Below are 16,123 nucleotides of genomic sequence, written 5' to 3' on the forward strand. Positions count from 1 at the left end.
ACTGAAAGAGTAACAAGATATTATGAATGGCAAAACACTTATTGAAATTAAGGACTATAATGTAATTTAAGAAGTACTGTCTTGAATGGTGCTAGACAGTATTAATAAACAATGCATCATGGCAGTATTTACCTAGTTGTGCTTGTGGGGGTTGAGCTCTGCTCTTTTGGCCCGCCTTTCAACTGTCAATCAATCAAATGTTACTAACTAACTATTTTTTTTTCACACCCCTTTCCCCCCCCCCCCAAGGAAGCAGCCGTAACAACTGATAATTTCAGCGATGATGTGTATTACTGACATGTTATGAGCATCATATGAGTGTTTTTAAATGAGATGAATAGAATGAATAGCCATGCTGTATACCAGAATTAACACACAGGATATAAAAGGTTAAATTACAAAATACAGTATATACAGTACCAGTATATATAAGTATAATACAGTATATACTGTATAAGCTTACCTCGTTGCCAGGTCTGCGCCAACCTAACCCAGCAATGAAGGCAAATGCTAGTACTGCTATTGGTCCAGAACTCCCCAATCCCACCTGAAAAAACACACAAGCTATCCGTAAAAATTAAGCATTCTCAAGGGAAAAAAAAAGATTACTTTGCAGTTGTAGTGGAAGGTAGTATTGAAGAACACAAGGGGAAGCGGAAGTAGTGAAAGGTAGTATAGGTGAAGAACACACTGTAGGAGGAAGTAGTGGAACTTAGCATGGGTATACCTGGAGAGGGTTTCGGGAGTAGTTCTACTTCCTGAGCCCCTGGGTGAAGAACACACTGGAGGATGAAGTGGTGGAAGGAAGCATGGGTGAAAAACTCATTGGGGAAGTGTGGATAATCTGAGCATGTTCATATTGATACTCCCACAGGAATATCTTTTGTAAGTACTGAAAGGATTTGGTATTGCAATCAGGCAAGTATCTGTACCATGGGTGCCATCAAATTCCTTTAAATATCATACAATAAGAACTTGGGAGCACTTGAAACATTTTACTCAGTTCAAAATAATAAAGTGTTTTTTGGTCAGTTTACAAGTATTATACATTCTAAGTGATGTCAAATACGGTGCATAAATATGTAGTTATGTGTATTGTGTGTGATAACAGAAAAAAATAGTACAGTATGTTTTATTGTTCTAAGAATGTAATACAGTATGTGATTCACATAAGGGACATGAATATTTTTGTGCATACTGATTTTTCACGTGTTCTGCAATATTAATCTTGCTACTGAAGCCTTATAGATAACTGCACAGAAAAAAACAGCATTGAATATAATGAAATGCCGTTTTCTGGGTAAGCCCCAGAGGCTCCCTGGAGCTACTGGACTGACATTAGCTTTATTAGTCTGGGGCTTGTCAATTGGAGTTCTGCCTACTGGGGACCATGAGCCAGAACCTGGTCCCCCCTCAGAGAGGTGCAGGAAGCAATGGCCCAAGAAAACCCCACTGTTTTTGAGAGTATTCCATGCTTCCCATCCTCTTAGGTTAGGCACCCAGAAAGATAGGCATCCCAAAACTAACCCCACCTGGTAGAAAATTGCAAGCCCAAGACCGAACAGAGGGCCAGAACTCCCCCAAAAGAAACAAGGTTAATAAGCAAACATCATCAACCCGGCATGCCGCTTGTCCGCGCAGTTCCCCATACCCCAGGAGGGGGGAGGGGGGGGAGCCCCGGGGTTTCCCCTTAGTTTAGAGACAGAGCTAACGAAAACAAAACCACCGACCGGAGGGAGGGAGGAAGGAAGGGTGTCAGGGAGCCTCTGGGGCTCACCCAGAAAATGGCGTTTCATTACATTCAACGCTGGTTTTCTGTGGGGGGAAGCCTTCTCGGCTCCCTGAAGCTAACTACCCAAACAGAAATAATAAAGGCACTTACCCGGGAGGCGGCTGCACCACACAATTCATACCGAAGATGAGACAACTGGCTGCAACCGCCGGCCCAAGACGACACAAGACCTCTGAGGGCCCAGTACACTGAAAAGATACTGGGCAACCAGGGCCCTGTTCGATCTCCAAAACCCTCATGCCCGAATACCCACCCAAGACATATTGACAAACAAAGCAGCCATAGCTGCGAACCTACGAACATCATGGGTGCGAGGGTAGACTGCAGGCTGGCTAGACTTGATAACCTTGCGGGCGATCTGAGAAACCCGAGCCCTGGAACAGGGAACAAGAGAAATCGGGTCAACCCAAAGTGCGTCCCCGGACACAGAAGCCGAGGTGCACAGGTAAAGGTGTAAAGCCGTAACTGGACACAAAACATGATACACCCCCGGCCTGACAAATCAAGCATCAATGACCCACAGACCCCTCCGGAAGCCTGCCGTCTCGTTCTTCGTCAGAAAAGAAGAAGACGGCTGCAAACAAATAAAACATCCACCTAGACTAAAAGAACAAAAGTCTCTACTTCGGAGGAGAGCATGAAGCTCTCTGACCGGACCCCCAGAAGCCAAAGCCAACAAGAACAAAGGTTTCTGAAAACAGCCTTGGACTGAACGGGCCACCACAAACTGAGTGGAAGAAAGAAAGGAGAGCAACTGGTCTAAAGACCAGGACGGCTCAGGCGGTGCATGAGCAGGCCAGAGGTGGAAAAAGGCACGAGAAAGCTTGCGAAACAGAGCCGAAGTGACCCCGAACCTAAGCTGGAGCAGCTCCACCAGCACCACACGATACGAGGCGACAGTATTCGGCATAAGATGCCTGTCCTGAATGAGCCAAGAAAGAAAAGTCAACACAACACGATCCGAGACTGAAGACAATCTGTGCAGGGAAAAGAAGTGTTCAATCAGAACTCCATTGTACACAGCATTTCATAGATAATTTGTAATATATATTAATATACAAAGAGTAAAACATACACAAGCCTTACCTTTTGACTCCCAAACATGCCCAAAGAGCCAAGAATAAAAACGATGATGAACTTGTAAAATGCTCGACTCTTCTTGTCACTGGAAGGCACGATCCAACATAATAACCCAAAGACAATACCATATACAATACCAGCAAGTATCTCAACTGGACCTTTAAGTATTGTCCAAACTAATGAACCTGCAATGAAATAGTAAATATATTAAAGTAACGAATGTAATCTACCAGATTTTAGCATATTACTCTCATGGCTAATAAATGTTTTATTTCTTTTTATATTCAGGCATGTAACTGGCACACAAATAGTAGCTCGTTAATTCACATACCATATACACAAATTTATTTATGTGCAAACACAGTTCATTTCTTATATGCACAAAATACTCATGATGCAATTAAGCATACACCAGAAAACTTTGTGGAAAGGACAAATAAATGAACAGGTTGTGGCAATTCTGGCCAACATGTAACAGCCTAATATGTACAGCCTAAAATAGATATTTGTTTATTTTTGAGTACAGTATGTAATAATGATCCAGCCATTTTTTAACAAAATACAGTACAAATTTGCAGGCGATGAGTCACAATAACGTGGCTGAAGTATGATGACCAGACCACACACTAGAAATTGAAGAGACGACGACGTTTCGGTCCGTCCTGGACCATTCTCAAGTCGATTGTGAATGGTCTCACAATCGACTTGAGAATGGTCCAGGACGGACCGAAACGTCGTCGTCTCTTCAACTTCTAGTGTGTGGTCTGGTCATCAACAGTACAAATTTATTTCAAACAATTGCTTTGTAAATTGAAAAGTATTATAACATTGTGCAAAATAATTCAAACTAACCCTCAGCAAATGTCAGTCCTAACATGACACTGAAGCCAGTAATTGCCAAAACATCATCAATGCTAGCGGCTGCAATGATCAAAGTTGGGATTCCTTGCTCCACCCCATAACCTCGATCACTTAACTTTAATAAGCTCGGAACCACCACTGCTGGTGAAACTGCTGAAACAATAAACCTGGAATACAGATATTATTGGTATAATAATAAGACAAATTGGTTAATTATTTCAAGACATAATGAAATGAAATGCCCTTCCTGTGTGGTGCTAATTAACTCTATGGTGCTTAAGGCTCTGGTACTACAGCTACATACAAATGCTCTTAAGACCTTGGGTTTGTACAGACCCACTGAAAAGAATAGGAGCTACAACAGGGAAAATTATGTCAAGTACAGAAATAAAAGAAACGACTTTTGATGGAACCGAAAGATAAAAACTAGATAAATGATATATATATGTTTTATATATATATATATATATGTTTTATATATATATATTATATATATATATATATATATATATATATATATATCCAGGTTCACAAATACATATATAAATCAATAATCTTGTGATTCAACAAGAGGCTCACAACTGTCTCTATACAAGGCTTTAACCTATATGGTGATTCACACAGTTACTAGTCTTGCTCTACACCCACCCAACTGGGTGGCAACTTTACAGTCATGCATGCATTACCTATAGTATGCAAATTTTGAATACTTCGCTAAGATTCCTGGCAGTACATTATTATGAATAAAGTACTTACACATTTCTTGGACACCATTGATGATGTTATTTCTTGAATACCGCAATTTTTCCACAATCCATTGTATAATGACGCAAAGTATGTGAATAGTTCTCTTGACAAAGTTTACATTTAGTCAAATCTACATCAGCAGATGTTACAAACTCCTAGAGGTACTTGTAGCCGAGCCTAAGGTGGGCTTATTGGTGGGCATTTTACAAACATATCCCAGTGAAGGGGAGGCATTTATCAGGGAAAAGAGCCAAGCCATTATGATTATATAGAACTTGGGATGGATCAGGATAAAGATTTGGGATGGGACGGGGGAAAGGAATGGTGCCCAACCACTTTGACAGTCGGGGATTAAAGATTGGGAGAGTCGGGGTCTCGCTTCATGCCGACCTGCATGAAGCGAGACTGTCGCTCTACTGTCCAGCCCAAGTGGTTGGGCACCATTCCTTTTCCCCGTCCCATCCCAAATCCTTATCCGTGTTATATATAGTGCTATATAGTCGTAATAGTTTGGCACTTTCCCCTGATAATTCACTTACTTCACTGGGATATCCCTGTGAACAGCAAGGGTTTGCTGTACAAAATCACATTCAAGTGAATCCAACCAGGCCAGTCATCAATTACAATTGAGAAATCATAATGGCAATAGACAAAGTAAATATAAAAAAATAATGTTTTGATTAAGTATAGAGATGCTTCACCGACAAATTATATTTAAAAAAGTAACTAATAACATCTATCAATGGAAAAACACATCAAGTAGTTTTAAGATATAGGTATCAAGAAAAATTATAAAAAATCGTGAAGTGTGTCCAGACATTTATTTTTCTCGAAAATGTCCTTTAAATCCTCATCCTGCACTGCAGAAATAGGAAGCTAAAATTCATTAGAAATACTAAACACTGTATGAACATTGAAATGTGTAAATGCTAAAACTTACCAACTTACCCAAGCATAATACTCCAACTCCATGGAAGACCGAGTAAGAACTTGGATGCAATGCCCGTAGATGTTGCTTCTACTAAACAAGGAAGGAAAGCCAATCGCAGCACAGTACAGCTTAGTTTCTTTAAGGCAACAGGATCTAGTCCTAATCCAGCACGTATTAAAATAACAATAAGGGCAAAGTTCCTGCAAAAAGATAATGACATTTTAATACTTAAGTTGAAATTCTTAGATGAATGAAACTTTCTGCAACTAAGTAAAACGGTTTTGAAAGATATATTTTATAATATGAAAAAAGCAACGTTGAAAGTAATGAAACACCATTTTCTGGGTGAGTCCCGGAGGCTCCCCGGAGCTTATCGGGATGATATACCATGGCATCAGTCAATTCGATTGGCTGGCTGTGACCTGCGACCCAAGTGACACACGCCCGACTAGGGCCAGGAACATTAACGAGGTAATGGGCAGCTAGGACCCTGTTCAACCTCCAAAACCCTTGTGCCCGAACGTCACCATTCTAGGCCAAAGCTAGAATATGCAACGGTTGTGTGGTGCCCATATCTTAAGAAGCACATCAACAAACTGGAAAAGGTACAAAGACATGCTACTAAGTGGCTCCCAGAACTGAAGGGCAAGAGCTACGAGGAGAGGTTAGAGGCATTAAATATGCCAAAACTAGAAGACAGAAGAAAAAGAGGTGATTGGATCACTACATACAAAATAGTAATAGGAATTGATAAAATCGAAAGGGATGATTTCCTGAGACTTAGAACTTCAAGAACAAGATATCATAGATTTAAACTAGCTAAACACAGATGCTGAAGAAATATAAGAAAATTCACTTTCGCATGTGACAAAGAGTGCTGGGAAGACGGGACACCACGAGCGTAGCTCTCATCCTGTAACTACATTTAGGTAATTACACACATGGGGCCGGTGGCCAAGCGGACAGTACACTGGACATGTAATCCTGTGGTCTCGGGTTCGATCCCAGGTGCCGGCGAGAAACAATGGGCAGTTTCTTTAACCCTATGCCCCTGTTACCTAGCAGTAAATAGGTACCTGGGAGTTAGTCAGTTGTCACGGGCTGCTTCCTGGTGTGTGTGTGTGTGCACGTGTGTGCGTGTGTGTGTGTGTGGTGTGGGAGAGAAAAAAAAAAAGTAGCAGTAATTAGAAACAGTTGATTGACAGTTGAGAGGCGGGCCGAAAGAGCAGAGCTCAACCCCTGCAAGCACAACTAGGTGAATACAACTAAGTGAATACACACACACACACACACATATTCTGTCCACCAGGCTCTAATATCTTCTTCACACACCATGACCAGTAACTTTTAGAATAGTCTGGTCATGTTGTTACGGAAGCAGGAGAGTAAGCCATCTTATCTTGAGCCACCAACTAAGCATCAACTCAACATTATACAAAAGAATGAACATCAGATACAATAACCCTCCTGCTTTCCCTCTCCTCTCCAGGTGAGAATTTGAATAAAATAACATTAATTCCCACTCTGCTAACAACATGGCTGAGCAAACGGCTACAATCCCTCCCGCTACCAATGGTAGACCCCACCTCTACAAGTGCCAGCAGAAACACTTGTAATCCCTCACTGGTTTCCCAGGCCACCCAGGCATGTCCAAGGAAGATGGAACAAAAATGTAGGAAATAGAAGCAACCAAGAGACTGGCATAAAAAGAAGAAACCATTTGGTGAAGTATATGGTGTACTGCACTGTACTGACATATAAACAAAGGCTGAGAGGCTGGAAGAAGATACAGCTGGGAGTAAATTGACCAGCACATGAGTAAAGATGACAGGACATTTATAAGTATCAGGGAGGAAAAGCACAAGGACACTGTGAAAGGCAGAGAGGAAATGCATCAAGGCAGTAACAATATGTGAGGCCAGAGCAGGAAGAAGAGACCAAGTTACAGCAAGATAGTGAATGGGACCAAAGGAAATGAGGTTCTCAGAGAACCACACAGTGTCAACTTCAGAACACCATGAAGTATATGAAGGTGTCTCAATTTGAGGAAGAAAAGATACTCAAGGAGCTAGGAAGAAACAAAGCAGTTGGCCCAGATGAAGTTTCACCTTAGGTTCTGAAAGAATGTACACCTGAGCTAGTCATTCCGCATCTATTAATATTTCAGACATCTTAGCAGACAAAAGGATAAAGGCAAACATAGTCCCAAATCTACAAATATGGTAGATAAGAAGACCCTTTAAATTACAGACCCATATCACTGACAAGCATTTTAGTCAAAACATTATAACAAAATTTTAAAACTTAATGAGTAGACTACCTGGAGAGAAATGATAGAACAGACAGATACCCTATATTATAGCTTTCAAACACGAAGATCCTATGTTCAAAATCTACTTAGATTTTATGATAGAGCCACAGAAATTTTACAGGAATAAGAAAGTTAGGTTGATTATATATCTGGATCTAAAAAACCAGTGTTGAATGTAATGAAATGCCATTTTCTGGATAAGCCTGGAGGCTCCCTGGAGTTATCAGACTAATATGTGATACATTAGACCAGGGCTTTAGTCAATGGAGTTCTGCCAACTGGGGACCATGAGCCAGAACCTGGCCCCCTTCAGAGAGGCACAGGGAGCAATGACCCTGGAAAAAAACCCTGTGGTTGTGGGGTTTACCTTATCTGCCAATGACTGGGGTCAGGCACCCAGAAAGGTAGGCATAACAAAACAGACCCCACATGGTAAGAAAAATGCAAACGAAAGCTAAACAGAGAGGTAGAACTCCCTCAATTACCAAGGAAACAAGCAAACAGGCAACAGGCAAACATCACACCATGCCATCACGTCGCTCGTCCGCGCAGCTTCCCCCTAAAACCCCAGGTTGTAGGGGGTTGATGATGTCCGCAACCGGACATCATCATGTATTATGTCCGGTTGCGACTCTTCGCCGTTACCTTACCCACTCAAAACACATACACACTAATTTAATGAATAGTAGAGTATTCCTGTAATGTACAACATTGCCCTATCTGGAAATATAACACTAACACTGCACATTTAGAATGGGGAAAAAATACACACCATTTTTAAGAAACATAACTAATGCTATAAATGTGTCAGATGAATATTATTTATATAATGTTTATATTGTAACATATTTAATGTTTCACATATTAGTCAAATAAAAATCTTACCTCAATGCTGCCGACCAATAGACATCAATATTACGTCCGACAGCATTTAGCCCTGGTACACTGCTAAACAATATGCCCACCACAAGGCTACCGAGTAAAGGTGGCAAGCCCATAAAGCCGGTAAACTTGCCAGCCAACATTGCTGTCACATAAAGCACAAGGAGGCTGAAGAAGTTGCCACCAGGAAGAGCCAAGTCCCCGGTAATGGAGATGAGGCAACACCAGAGCGCCAAGCCTGCCACCACCCAGAACAAACAATCCCCCACCTGTTAAAATATAGAAAGAAAAAAATGAGTGAAAGAGTATTTTGTATTAATACAAAAATACAAATAAATTATAGTTGGATTTCAGAATATAAAGACATCTATGTAATTTTAATTCATGTTCAATGTAAGAGAGGTCATCCCAAGATTTCTATATAGTGTACTGTACAGTACTATATACAGTACTCAGTGCATTAATGCAACACAATTAACCTCTAAATCTGCTGCTCCCCAGGAATCACTAACCTCCTAACAGAAATCATCTACTGTCATAGATTATATATACTGCATTAACAGCTACATTTCAAGGTGAAAACTACTGACCTCAACAATGTACGGAGAATACTGTATTCCAAGCTACAATTATTAGTTACACATTTGAAGTACTGTATTGAGGGGGCACCTAAAAAGCCTTAAACTACAGACCTGGCATTGTATGCATGATAGATACAGCCTAATCTAGGGACTGCATGGTTTCAGATACAGTATGCATCACTGAAATAGCCAAATGTTTTGATCAAAGGCAATCAAGAGAGGAATCCCTGAGTTAGCATGTTTCCGAATGTGAGCTGTCATGTAATGAATACTGTGGGTACACTGACTGTAAGGCAGTGTAATGAGTAGAGGGTGCTGTAATGTGTACATGGATTATAAATAGTACTGTTCAGGTATATGGAGTACAATATAAAAAAGATAAAGTGTGAGTTTAGGCTTGTGTAATCATTGTGTATGTGATGTAGTACTGCTGATGTGCAGTAGTGCTGATGTGCAGTAGTGCTGATGTGCAGTAGTGTTGATGTGCAGTAGTGTTAATGTGCAGTAGTGCTAATGTGCAGTAGTGCTGATGTGTAGTAGTGTTGATGTGCAGTAGTGTTAATGTGCAGTAGTGCTAATGTGCAGTAGTGCTGATGTGTAGTAGTGTTGATGTGCAGTAGTGCTGATGTGCAGTAGTGCTGATGTGCAGTAGTGCTAATGTGCAGTAGTGCTAATGTGCAGTAGTGCTAATGTGCAGTAGTGCTAATGTGCAGTAGTGCTAATGTGCAGTAGTGCTAATGTGCAGTAGTGCTAATGTGCAGTAGTGCTAATGTGCAGTAGTGCTAATGTGCAGTAGTGCTAATGTGCAGTAGTGTTGATGTGCAGTAGTGTTAATGTGCAGTAGTGCTAATGTGCAGTAGTGCTAATGTGCAGTAGTGCTAATGTGCAGTAGTGTTAATGTGCAGTAGTGCTAATGTGCAGTAGTGTTGATGTGCAGTAGTGCTGATGTGCAGTAGTGCTGATGTGACTCCATACACAGTTTCAAATATAGATATGATAGAGCCCAGTAGGCTCAGGAATCTGTACACCAGTTGATTGACAGTTGAGAGGCGGGACCAAGGAGCCAAAGCTCAACCCCCGCAAGCACTACTAGGTGAATAAAATCTCCTGGCGTTTCGTGACCGCTTTGGCCTAGGTTCGTATCCTAGCCAGGGAGGATTTACTTGTCGCCAATCACCCAGGGGTGCAGTGAATGGTTACCTGGTTGTTAATTAAAGAATTTGGCGGGTCGTATTCTGAGGAAAATTAGGATCACGATGCACGTACCATAAACCCATCAAGGGTGATCTAGCCTAAGCATTTTTATACCATTTTAACAGTTAATTTCAGTATCACGATCAACACCGCTCGGAATATTAAGTTCCTTTCTCATGTTAAGTATCTTTGTGGTACGAGGGAACCCATGGACTATCCTCAAGGCTTCGTTCTGCAATTTTTCAAGCCATCTGCCTTTAAAAGAGAAATTGAGTATAACCTTGGAGTGTCAATAAGCTGAGAGCAATAGTACACCAAGGAGTTCAACAAAATCATGTAGATCTGAGGGAAAGTGAAATTGACACCAGTAATTCCATCTATCATCATACTATCATGCAAGAGGAGTCACACGTCTATATCATCCAATAAAATCAGCAGATTTCTAAATGTTACTACTGCTCGGGTTAGTAGACTCTGTTACAAGTATCTCTGGGAATTCTCATTATCTGCTGATGTAGACCTGACCAAATGTAAACTGTGTCAACAAAATTATTCTCGGCCTGTATCAGTGTATCATTTTTACAATGATCTTGTCAGTATCATTACCAGTTATTATGATACCTGGGTTAAATCAAGGAAAAAAAAGAACACTCGTTCTTCCTCATGGACAGAGGATCTATTATTATTGCAGAGCTAAAGTGCTTCAGCTGCCGACTGTTATAAACGAGACAAAACACCTGACAATTTGCTAGCATTCCTCAATGCCAACAGAGATTTTCGCGAGCTTAAGGGTCACGTTAAGGACACATATGGGGAACAATTCCTACAAGGTATCAATAGAACTACAACATTATCGGAAATGTGAAACAAATTAAAAAACATTTCCAACCCTTCAGCCACAGTTCAGCTTCATCATACTCCTGCAGAATATGCTGACATGCTCCTAGCTCAATGGTCTAGTCTCTCACAAAATCAAGAAGCTGAGGCACTAAGGAAGTGCCTCAGATAAGGAAGAAGCTGAGCCACTACCAGAATACTCAGATTGTAAACTCTGTGATAAACCTTTAATGCATTCACTAGAACACTATATTGTTGAATGTGAAACCGTAAAAGACTTTAGACCTCCTGGCCTCTTGTACCACCAACTGTGTAACTATTTTATTAACTCATGTGTTCTGGACGACATCCTTTATCCAAAATTTGTTTGTCCATTTTAAAGAATGAAGAACAATTTTATTTATATTACTTCTAAGCTGCATCACTTATGAACCCATCCCTGCCCTTGTGTGGCAGTGCACAATAGAAAGTTGTTTTCACGTATCCATACATTAAAACATTGATTGTAACCATGATATATATGTGCTTCAGCCTACAGTTTAGACCTATTGTGTTGTGTATGACCCTCTGTCCTGCGTGACAGTGAATACCAGCATTATCCTCATTTTAATAAGGCTTAATTGAAATCCTCAGATTAGGCAAAATTGTAATTAATTTTGTCAATAAAGATGTTAATAATAATAATAATCCAAAATGATCTGCTACCAGAAATCTTAGCCAAATATCCCCAGTTTGCTAACTGTAGGTAGTAACTAAGTGATTGTAACTTATCCACCGCTGCCCACTAGATGGGGGGCGGTGTGCAGGACAAACATATCAATCGTGACACTAGGGAGCCGGTCGGCCGAGCGGACAGCACGCGGGACTTGTGATCCTGTGGTACTGGGTTCGATCCCAGGCGCCGGCGAGAAACAATGGGCAGAGTTTCTTTCACCCTATGCCCCTGTTACTTAGCAGTAATTAGGTACCTGGGTGTTAGTCAGCTGTCACGGGCTGCTTCCTGGGGGTGGAGGCCTGGTCGAGGACCGGGCCGCGGGGACACTAAAAGCCCCGAAATCATCTCAAGATAACCTCAAGATAGCTCTGAAAACCAGTATGGTTTTGACGGGTCTGACGGCTGAGTGGACAGTGCTCGGGATTCGTAGTCCTAAGGTTCCGGGTTCGATCCCCGGCGGAGGCGGAAACAAATAGGTAGAGTTTCTTTCACCCTGATGATCCTGTTATCTTGAGGTTATCTTGAGATGATTTTGGGGCTTTTAGTGTCCCCGCGGCCCGGTCCTCGACCAGGCCTCCACCCCAAGGAAGCAGCCTGTGACAGCTGACTAACACCCAGGTACCTATTTTACTGCTAGGTAACAGGGGCATAGGGTGAAAGAAACTGCCCATTGTTTCTCGCCGGCGCCCGGGATCGAACATAGGACCACAGGATCACAAGTCCAGCGTGCTGTCCGCTCGACCGACCTGTTCACCTAGCAGTAAATAGGTACCTGGGAGTTAGACAGCTGCTACGGGCTGCTTCTTGGGGATGTGTAACAAAAAGGAGGCCTGGTCGAGGACCGGGCCGCGGGGACGCTAAGCCCCGAAATCACCTCAAGATAAACCTATTAAATAAACCTAACCTATTATTATGCTATAGCTCTCCTCATATGTCAGTTGTTTAATTTAGAAACTGTACTTGTGGTCGGTCTCGAGCCCACTGATGATGTGACGATGTGCGTTGAATTTTGTAACTAGCTCATCAAGACTGAAACGTGCTTAGCTAAATGAATTGTGGGTTTCAGTCCCTGAGCCCATTATGTGCCTCTGTAACCCTTTCCACTACCACCCACAAGATGGGTATGGGGTGCATAATAAGTGAACTAAACTAACTACACCCATGACGTGAGTGTTGATTGAAAGTCAAGACATGTTCGAGAACTGGACCCCGTTAACTATTCCTTTAGTTAGGTAAATTTATAGCTGTGAAGACACTAATTATAGTCTATTAACACATATATCAACAGTCTATTTACATATCCTTAGTATAGGCTATAGTATAGCATATTCAGAGGCTAATGCCCCATGACTGCCAGGCGCACACGCCATTATTGTTCTTGGGTGATTATGTAGAATGGCCGTATAGACAGTCTGGATTATATACTATAAATATATCTAATATTATTATATAAATATTTTATGTTATTGATATATTTTCGAAGTACAGTATTACTATTAGTGACGAAACTTACTACAATGTCGTAGTGCTTGAATGAAGGTGAAGGGTCTTAAAAACTTTCGGTCTCTGCCCGAAAAGCTGCACGTACTGGTGGCTTTACAAGATTGTAAATACCATGCTATGTATTCTCACAAACCCAATGTACCTTCTTGTATATAAATAAATAAATAAATAAATAAAGGAAAGACCCAATAATGTGCAAGTTTAAAGACATATTGGGTCCTTCCTTCATCTTCCTTACTATTAGTATTTTTAACGATCCCTGTAATTATTAAATTACTACTGTTATTTTTACCATTCAAATTATCACTACCAATTAATATGAACTAGGTTGTGGTTATATAGTTGAGAGTATAATTCGTATAGGATACAGCAGACGCAGGGGATAACAGCACATCACATGATGCATCGCTCCTTGGCGCGAGATTCAACATGGCGCTCCTGAACCCAAGGACAGCGCCCGCAGTGCGTGGCTGATAATGCTCGACAAAGTTAATTTATTTAAATTTATCAGCGATAAATTTAATTGATCGCTGTTACGAGATAAAAACGGTCAGAGGGGTAATTAAATCTATGCATTATCGTGCCTGTGAACGTCAAGGTGCAGATTACATAACAGATTGCATTAATGTATATAAAAACAGTGAGGTAAGGACTGTTCCTGAACAAATAGCCTGGATGTGTCACAACGGAAAGGTTGATGATATTCTGGAGAGGTATAAGAATTGTGCACCAAGACTGTAACCTTTTGTTGAATTGTCTGAAGGTATATTAGACAATTTACAATAGACATAGTCATAAGAGTACGTCTGGTAACATACATGTGTAAATTTACTTATTTATTTATTTATTTATTTATTTATTTATATACAAGAAGGTACATTGGGTTTGTGAGAATACATAGCATAGTACAGTATTTACAATCTTGTAAAGCCACAATCTTGTAAATGAAGAAATGTATATGTTTATCACTCGGAATGTTCGGTAATATGTTTATTGTTTGTGATGTGTCTATATATGTATGAACACGTTGTACTGAACAGGGTGAGAATAGCTTGAGCTATCTCATCACTTTGTGGGTATTTTACTTCAATAAAGTTATTTAAATTTCAGTTTCAATTAACAGGGGGGTGAGGGCGGGGATGAGGAGACTCCAGTTCAAGACTGCTAGGCTGGCGTAATTATGTAATGCATCACCACGTGTTATACTCGGGCTCTGTGAGAAACTACCAATCACTAAAAATCCTTGTTAGCAACCCTTTATACCTTTAATTATACAAATAAAATAAAAACATTCTTCATAATGGTTTTGAGATAATCCGAGAGAATAGGTCTTCAAAGTTACCTGAATGTTCACAATGGGAAGTTTTCTATTGGAAAGCAGCACCTTCGAGTCCTCCGGCAGACACTTCTTGCTTTCACTTATAATTTCCATTGGATCCATATCGTGTGTGGGCGATGGTGCGACAATGAACTTAAGTGAAGTTAGACCTCTCAACTTGCTACACGCATTCCTTGACACCCGGGTGTTTTGGTGGCGAAGTGCTTAGTGAAGCAGTCTGGGTGGTGGAGAGCGGTGCAGGGCGGCGAACTCCTGCCAGCAGACGCCTGCAGGTAAGAGTGTGTACCACTCTAGTGACTCTACCAGTCAGCACTCCGCATTGTACAGTGCCAGTCAAAATAATAGTCACTCCGCTGTAATGTACACTACAGATATACTAGTCGCGTAACAACTTCCTCTCCTTATCTATAATACAGAATCAAGAAAAACGGACTATAAATAAATAATATAAATATATATTTTTTTATTTAGGTCAAAGTATATGCGTATTTATTTATTTATTTATTTTGCAGGGGAATTCCTGCGCGGACCCTAAGCCTCTGGCTGGCCAGCTTAGTGTTACTTGTTTCTGTTTTAGTTAGGCGGTGTATGGGTATTTATGACTCGTATGGTCGCTTCAGTTATTGTTACACGTACAATGTTGGATTACTAGATAGAGCTAGTATATAATATGCTTAAAGCCGCTAATACACACGGCGTTTCGGGCAAGACTATGGTCATTTATTTATTTGGGAGAAAATACACACAAATTGAATACAATGGAAATAATAAATAGTAAATTGTTAATCCCTCTACAATTAAAACCATACACTTCTAAATAACAGTTATTAATTCTCTGAAGCTCATTGAAATTACATTTATTGTAAACCTCGCTGCCCTTGACTGAGGTCCCGAGATGTTTTTTTGGTAACTGTCGGCGCAGATGATGGAGGAGGGGGCGGGGGGACAGGATAAATGGGATGCTGCAGAATCCCAGATCAGTCATGAGGTACGCGACTACCTTGCCGTTCTCAGAGGCACTGTCCACATCCATGGGAGACTAGATGCTGCCGCCGGTCGCCACTATATGGCAGCCCTTATCGCGTGCTTATCGTGAACTGTTGCCACAGTGTGTTTTCTCAAAATCGTTGTGTAAACAAAGCCTAGGAACCGTGGTTTCAGCGTGTATCCGGGCAGACGGCGGCAGCAGGGGGTGTATTCTCCATCCATTAGCTAGCCACATTATGATAATAGCATGAATATATACCCTAGCTAGCCACATTACGGCAATAACAGGTATTTATAGATGTTCCCCAAGGTTGTATGTCGCCCAATTAGACGCTGTACAAATATGTTTTCATCTCTTTCCGA

The 16,123-nt window shown here is 41.1% G+C and overlaps 1 protein-coding gene across 9 annotated transcripts in view; it reads right to left on the reverse strand.

Moving 5' to 3' along the window:
• LOC123766451 (sodium/hydrogen exchanger 9B2) overlaps nt 1–16,123 on the reverse strand; it is a 97,324-nt gene that overhangs the window by 15,279 nt on the left and 65,922 nt on the right. For all 9 annotated transcript variants that reach the window (XM_069330158.1, XM_069330110.1, XM_069330046.1 and 6 more), the window contains 5 exons: nt 8,608–8,873; nt 5,429–5,611; nt 3,725–3,900; nt 2,879–3,057; nt 464–547 (listed from right to left, as the gene is read on the reverse strand). In XM_069330158.1, coding sequence (XP_069186259.1) covers nt 464–547; nt 2,879–3,057; nt 3,725–3,900; nt 5,429–5,611; nt 8,608–8,873 — 888 coding nt within the window. The remainder of the gene's footprint in view (nt 1–463; nt 548–2,878; nt 3,058–3,724; nt 3,901–5,428; nt 5,612–8,607; nt 8,874–16,123) is intronic.

The sequence above is a fragment of the Procambarus clarkii genome, chromosome 1 (assembly GCF_040958095.1).
Source record: "Procambarus clarkii isolate CNS0578487 chromosome 1, FALCON_Pclarkii_2.0, whole genome shotgun sequence".
Lineage (NCBI taxonomy): Eukaryota > Metazoa > Arthropoda > Malacostraca > Decapoda > Cambaridae > Procambarus > Procambarus clarkii.